General features: G+C 38.2%; 1 protein-coding gene across 1 annotated transcript in view; it reads right to left on the bottom strand.

Moving 5' to 3' along the window:
* Positions 1-833: 833 nt before the first annotated feature.
* Positions 834-7,863, bottom strand: part of LOC106878638 (leucine-rich repeat-containing protein 15) — a gene marked incomplete at its 3' end in the record, with an annotated part of 10,349 nt that continues 3,319 nt past the window's right edge. Inside the window, exons 2-4 of the mRNA XM_052973913.1 lie at positions 3,221-3,315; positions 1,760-1,849; positions 834-854 (exon numbers count right to left, since the gene is read on the bottom strand). Coding sequence (XP_052829873.1) covers positions 834-854; positions 1,760-1,849; positions 3,221-3,315 — 206 coding nt within the window. The remainder of the gene's footprint in view (positions 855-1,759; positions 1,850-3,220; positions 3,316-7,863) is intronic.

The raw sequence follows: 7,863 nt of genomic DNA, 5'->3' as shown, positions 1-7,863 counted from the left end.
GATTCAATCTTCACAGTGGAATACTCCAATCAGATTTCAAGACTTTGAGGAAATCCAAGAGAATTCAACAATGTAGCTGTTTGCTATCCCAAAAAAGGAGTTCCAGGAATGCGCCCATCAATGGAAACAATGCTGGACAAAGTGTGTGGCTTCAGAAAGGGATTACTTCAAAGGAGATAAAACACCAAATTGATATGTGTAACAGATCTCTCCTTACGGCACCAATCCTGATACATTTTGGTCCGACCTCATATACCCAATCTATAAAACAAATATTCTTATTGCTCATCATTGTAAAACGGTGAATGCCATTATGTCTTCTTCATATTGAACATTTCAGATTTCTTGCTTCTTATAAAACAATGGAATGTTTTTCTTTGTGCAATAAACTTCCATATTATGATAAAAAGTAAAGTACTTTAATTATTTGATTTCTTCCAAATAATTTTTACAGCTTTTGTTGTTTACAGCTGAGACGTTTTAGAAAATTTTGATTATAGGATATAAAAATATTTTTAATTACAGGAAAAAATAATTGATTTCTGATAAAGCATAACTACATGGTGCCAGTTTCGATCCTCTACAGTCTGAGATCAATTTCACCTGAGGGGATTTTATATTCAACTTCTTGGGTGAAGAGGGAGAGGGCATATAATAATGCAGGTCAGGCATTACAAATGTGTGGTCCCATGTTGGCAAAAAATATCGTTGTGTCATAATTTTGGGCTTATGAGAGGAGGAAGGGGATAAGAAAGAAGAGGAAAAGGGGAAGAGGAGGAAGGGGTGGAGGGGTGGAGGGAGAGGAGGTAAAAAAGGAAAAGGAAGAGGAGGAGGAGGAAAAGAGGAAGTGGTGGAAGAGAAGGAGGAAAAGTGGAGACGGAGGAGAATGCAGCAGAAGAAGAGGAAAAAGTGGAGAGGATGGAGTGGATGAGGAGGAAGTGGAAGAGAAAGAAAAAGAAGAAGCAGAAAAGAAAGAAAAAGAGGCAGAAGGGAAAGAGAAAGAAGACGAAAAGGAAAAGAAAGAAGAAGGAAAGGAAGACGAAGAAGGAGAAGAAGAAGAAGAAGAAGAAGAAAAAGAAGAAGAAGAAGAAGAAGAAGAAGAAGAAGAAGAAGAAGAAGAAGAAGAAGAAGAAGAGGCGGAGGAAGAGGAGCGGAAGGAGGCAGGGAAGGAGAGGATGAGGGGCACCAATGACTCAACAGGGCCTTGGAGGAGAAGGGAAGGAAAGGAATGCAGTTGTGAGAAAAGAGAAACGGTTTTTTGAATGTCTGCAAGGAGCTGATATTGTTGAAGTGTGGCAAAAGGGCCAGAGGGTTGAGGTCGTGGGCTGGACGAAGGGTTATGGCTATCACCCCCAAAACAGAAAGAGTCACTTCAAGAAGCTTCCACACAGTTTCCGTCTAATTTACACTCGGTTGACCTAAAGCAGTAAAAGACACTTGCTCAAGATGTCTGCAGACTGTTATTGAACTTCAGACCACACAGTTTGGACACAAACATCTAAACTCCAAGTCTTCTCCAAATGTATCCAGACAGAACAAGCATTAATCAAATGAATGCCCCACTGCTGTTGTTGTTGCAGCTGCTGCTGCTGCCGCTGCTGTTACCCCTACATCATCTTTCACATGGTGTCTGGCATCTGACTGGATAATAAATCAGGTGCACACATGATCAAGCCGTTGCTATGACACAGGAACGGCTTGATCATGTGTACAATGGTCGTGCTACACATATAAACACATACACATATATGTGACAGACTTCTACATAGTTTCCATCAACCAAATTCTCTCCCGAAGTCTTACGATGCAATATATACAAGCCGTTTGTCCAAGGTATTGCGCTGTGGGTCTGAATTAGGAATTGCGCGATTTGCGAAGCGAAATACTTAACTACTTCACATCGCAACCTGCGCCTGCTTAACATTTCAATATGAACTGCTTTAATTATGTCAATTCTAACTTGAATAACTTGACTATAATTTTCTCGTACTGATGAAGTGACTGAGTATTTTCTCCCAGCAATTCATCTTTTTAAACCAGACTGGAACTGCATTCTGTGATATATTTTGCCAGACACATCTAAGACCAGCCAAATATTGCAGTGTTCTAGAATAGTCTAAAAGTTTAGTGATACTGTTTATTACTAAGCACACTGTCAACTTGTTTCACTTTGTGAAGGTGACAGACACGAGATATTTTAGTCGAAGTGTTGCAGTTTCGGTCAAAGTTACCCACTGAACTTTCACTCAACTCATTTTCCTAATGTCTGCTGCCGGTTATCAGAGTGGAATCATAACGATCGAGATTTCGGGTCAGTTATTTGAAGCTGACATCTATCTGCTTCAGATACATTTGATAAGTTGCAGGTCACTTTTGATGAAATGCTGGAATGCAAACAGCGAGATTTCACATACATCTTTCTATCGAACTTTCTTTCTCTCGTTCGTTTTCTTCCTTTCTCTTTCTTTATTACACACACACACACACACACACACACACACACACACACACACACAAAGCTAACGACACACGCACGAATTCAATCATAATCTATTTGGGAAGATTGTCAGACGATGTGTGTCATTTCAAGAGTCTTTTAGTTAAAGAATTTTTCATGATTTGTCTGAGCCAAATGTATGTTATTCCATTTATAAATGGTTCTGGAAAAGAATGTACGTAGAATGTAGCACCAGAATGAATTTGGTATCGAAAGCAGTCTGCGACAGATGGATATATTACTGACTCTCATGCCAATAACATAGTTACATGGTATCTACTGTGATACCATCGATATCATTAAACACAATATGCCCCTGTAATATCCTCCTATCGTGATATACAATCTTTAGAAATGTTAAACGCTTTACTGTCCAACTTGAAAAGTAGCCAAATAAAACGACATTCAGTGATGAATTTCAGATTCTCCAGATTATAATTCCCCTATTGATTTCAGTTCTAAGAGATTTAGGAATTCCCTTCTTTGCTATTATAATTCTCTTTTTGGCGCTGTAAGTAGACGAAAATCTGAGTGTATTTGTTTCTGCTTATCAAAATTTCCTTCTACTGAAGTACATTTGTTTTGTCTTTATTTTACCGACAAGACAAATTAACATGATACACGTTGGTAGCCATTTTCCCGGAATAACATCCTCATCTTGCACACATGTCAAGTGTCTCTGTTCATTAAAAACTGGTCGCCGCCATCAGGAATCAGTTTCACCATTTTCACTTCATCTGATGCTGTCCACTTAGAATTATGTGTTCTTCTTTCTTTCCTTCCTTCTCCTCCCCCACCCCGTTGAATAATTCCGACAACTAGAATCAAATTGCAAATATAATTGTATTTTTGTTTAAAGGTTACTGCTACTCACGTTTACTACTACTACTACTACTACTACTACTACTACTACTACAACCACTGCTGCTAATATTGATTTCAGATTTTGGCACAAGGCCAGTAATTTCGGAGAAAAGGAAGTCGATTAGATCGACCCAGAATTCAGCTGGTACTTATTTTATTGGCCCCGATGGGATGAAAGGCAAAATCGACCTCGGTGGACTTTGAAACCACTGCTGCTAATATTAGCTGGCTTTGTGCCTAAATTTGAAACCATTATAATTGCTGAACGGCATTTTGTTCACTTTCACGGTCTGAGTTCAAATACTGCCGAGGTCGACTTTGTTTTTCATCCTTTCGGGATCGATAAAATAAGTATCAGTCGAGTACTGGCGTCGATGTAATCTTTTAAGGCGGCGAGCTGGCAGAATCGTTAGCACTGCGGGTAAAATGCTTAGCGGCATTTCATCCGCCTTTACGTTCTGAAGTCAAATTCCACTGAGGTCGACTTTGCCTTTCATCCTTTCAGGGTCGATAAAATAAGTACCATTTGAACACTGGTGTTGATGTAATCGACTCACCCCCTCCCCCAAAATTGCTGCCCTTGTGGCAAAATTTGAAGCCATTATCATTATTATTATTTATTGTCTTTGCACAGCTTCTAACGCTGGAGATGTACTACAGTGTCAGCTGTTCACAATCAGTAGTGAACTTAAGGTAACACTCCTTATTTTTCGAGCACAATCCGGATTATTATTATTATTATTATTATTATTATTTGTGTCTATACAACACTACATTGCTGATTTCTTGAAGGCGTTGAGGATGTGCAGTGTCTTGTGTTCGTTTCATAATTTCTTTTATCTTGACAATAGCCTCTATAATGTATCCACCCCTGAAAGGCAAAGTGGACCTCGTGGAATTTGAACTCAGAACGTAAAGACGGACGAAACGCCCGGTGTGCTAACGATTCTTTTCTACTCTGAGAACAAGGCCCGAAATTTGGGAAGAGGGTCCCAGTCGATTAGATCGACCCCAGTACGCAATTGATACTTAATTCATCGACCCCGAAAGGATGAAAGGCAAAGTCGACCACGGCGGAACTTGAACTCGGAACGTAACGACAGACAAAATACCGATAAGCGTTTCGCCTGGCGTGCTAACGATTCTGCCAGCTCGCCACCTTTAACATAACATATTAACATATAATAACGGTATACATGTACAACATAGCATAGTATACAAACATAACAAACTTATAACATAGTATAAATATATAACATAGCATATAATGACATATAAAGTAGTTATAAATATATAATGTAAATTGGTATATACAAAGTTTATATCATACACAAATTGTCATTGAAAAACAAAAACAAACAAACGAAGATATGTTTGTTTTTCTTTCTTTTATTGTTGAATTTTTCATTTTATTGTAAATTATATTACAGAAACAAAAGACAGTATTTTATTGAAACATTTCCTATAACAGTCCAATCTCAGCACAGTTATTTACCAATTCCACACACGAGTCAAAAAGTAATTTCCATATAAAAATAGAACGCTCAATAATATATGTAATAGAGAAAAAAATTGTCTAAAATCTGTCGAAAAATAAGAATTTGTCAATTTATATCAAATATATTTTTTAACGAAGAGAAAAGAAAGAAAAAACTGGGAAGCAACAAAAAATCTCTCTCTCTCTCTCTCTCTCACTCTCACTCTCTCTCTCACTCTCACTCTCTCACTCACTCTCACTCTTTTTCTTGAATTTTTTTTTTTTTTCTTTAATAATAGTTATTTCGTGTTGCAATCCGTTATAACAAAACATTGATTTGAATTCCATTTAATTGTAACAGAAATATCATTTCAAAATGATATGAATAACAATTATTTAGATAAAGGGGGGAAATATTTTGTAAGGGAATTGTGTATGCGGTGCAAGTTAAGTTTTGTTCAATTCGCTCGACTCTTCTTGCAATTTGATAGAACTCAGTGCATGGGATGAAGGGTAAAATTTAAGAAAACTACAATAAATACACTACACATACTACAAAATAAAAGACAACTCATTAAATATTTTAGTAATAGTTAGTTAATGTATGAAGAAATAATTATCAAGCGAATAAATAAATATAATGAAAACACGACAGTACTAATTGGAATGGGAACCAAATGAAGCAGTTATTACTTGCTTAGAAATAGTTGTGTTAGTAGTCATGGTATCATCGATTTTTAACAAACATCAATAATATGACAGTAATACAATAGTAATAACGACAAAAACACGAGTCAACAAGGGAGCCTGAAACTGCTTCCCAAAACGAGACTTGACAAAGAAATATAGGGAGTCGTCAAGCTTTGTTGAATAGGCAAACTTTTCGAAAGCCTTTCATCCAAGTAAAAGATGATTTAAATATAACATGTCCGTGGTAGTAAAAAATAGTTGGCAATCAGCGCTTAAACTGATCTATCGAACCGCTGGAAAGAGCAGCCTATTGTCTCTCAAAATCACCCCTTGACGTTAAATAAGAGCGAGGGAGTCTCCTCGTGTTTCCTCTCCAAGTTTTTTCATGCAACTGGCAGTATGGCGAGTATATTGGTGAAGTGTTCCTCACCGGTTTCCAGAATTCACAAAGGAAAAGACAAGAGTGATTTAGGGAAAGAGAGAGAGAGAGAGAGAGAGAGAGAGTTGGGTGGTGGTACGGAGATGGGGGAATATAGGCAAGTTAATCTTCTCCAATATCTGAATGACATTTTAATTTTTGTGAAATGAAAAGGCGAAGTGGAAAACCCGAGGACTGAGAACTTAAAAGCATCTGAGGACGTCTTAGTTATACAAATGCTAGTTATAGCAACAATGACGATGACGACGGCGATGATGATGATGATGATGAGGATGATGATGATGATGATGATGATGATGATGATGATTGATGATGATGATTTATCTTGGCAATATGCAACAACCTTCAGAAAACTAGGTTTCTTAACGGAGTCCTTCTCATTACTTTATTGGCGGTACTGATATTGTTTAGTCAATCACACATTTCAATGAAATGTCTGAGGTTGAAGTCACGTGGGACTGCCTAAACATCGTCTGTAGATGTCTGATTGTCCAGACATAATCTCTGACTGTCTGCAGTGCCGAGGTAGTTGTAGGCATTGCCTGCAGTGTTCAGTCGCAGTCTATCATTGTTTGCACTATCCTGAGGTAGGTTATGTGCACAGCTCACACACAGCTTCCGTTGTTCGAAGCCTCAACATAGTCTAGGCTTCGTCTGTGCTACTCAAATATAACTTGTAGCTGTCTGTACTACCTTTGATACAAATTATAGATGTTTGCAGCACCTAGATGTATCTAGGCGTTGTCTGTACTACCAGACAAAGTCCCGACATTGCACTTAGTTGACCAGCCTGCTAGCCACAACTTGTAGTTGCCTGTACTGCCGAGATACTCCTAGGCGTTTCTTATATTGCTCAGAAACAGCTCGTCGCTGTTTCTCTTTCGCAGACACGACTTGTAATTGTCGACTCAGTTAAACATAAAACACGGTTGTCCGATAAATAGCACATCGCATATTATTTCAAAGACATCTCTTTCTTTACTGAAAGAATCGGTAGAGCATGACGAATAAATATATAAACATACTGTGTCATTAACATGGATATATCACGTGGGTGAACAATTAAATTACTGATGATTGTTTTCAAATGGCTTGTTAGAACACTTAAAGATCTCGTCGAGACGATTCTAGAAGTCGTGTGCTTGATTGTCATATTTCTAGGCCCTGCTTTGGATCAGATGTAAATCTCTAATTCAAGCGTAACATTAGTCTAAAGCCTAATGTATTAGTGTAACATAGCAGTGACTTACACAGTCTAAGATATGTGTTGTGATTTATATAATCTAATATAGCAAAACGTATATAGTCTAATATATACGTGACTTCAGGCGGCGAGCTGGCGGAAACATGCTGGACAAAATAGCGGCATTACTTCCAGCTTTAAGTTCTGAGTTCAAATACCACCGAGGTCGACGTTGCCTTTCATTCTTTCGAGCACAATAAAATAAGTACCAGTCGAACACTGAGGCTCTATGTAGCCGACTGACCCTGTCTCCCATCAAACACTTCAGCTCTTAAGCCTATAGGAGAAAGAATATGTAAATGGCTTATACAGCCTCATGTAGCAGTGACTTACTCGTACAGACATTACGGAAGAATAAGCTGCTGTTTAGTTCATTTTATGTATATATTTAATATTTACACTATTTCAATACACTTCTACATTTTTTGATACGCTCTGGTTACCATCAATGTCAGGAACCAGGTCGTATATAAACGAGGTAATAATTGAGTAAAGATGCAAAGACCCCCTTCGGTCATGAATGACCCATAGGGTTGCACCTAGAAAGTTACCCTCCGAGGTACAAGTCAAGGCAAGTTTGCGTATGGAAGACCAGCTAGTACCCATCCATACCAGCCTCCCCTCTCCATGCTACCGATGTTATCCACGGGAAA

This window comes from Octopus bimaculoides, chromosome 17 (assembly GCF_001194135.2).
Source record: "Octopus bimaculoides isolate UCB-OBI-ISO-001 chromosome 17, ASM119413v2, whole genome shotgun sequence".
In the NCBI taxonomy this organism is placed as follows: domain Eukaryota; kingdom Metazoa; phylum Mollusca; class Cephalopoda; order Octopoda; family Octopodidae; genus Octopus; species Octopus bimaculoides.
The sequence above is the reverse complement of the archived record's forward strand: the minus strand, read 5'-3'. Positions and strand labels throughout refer to the sequence as shown.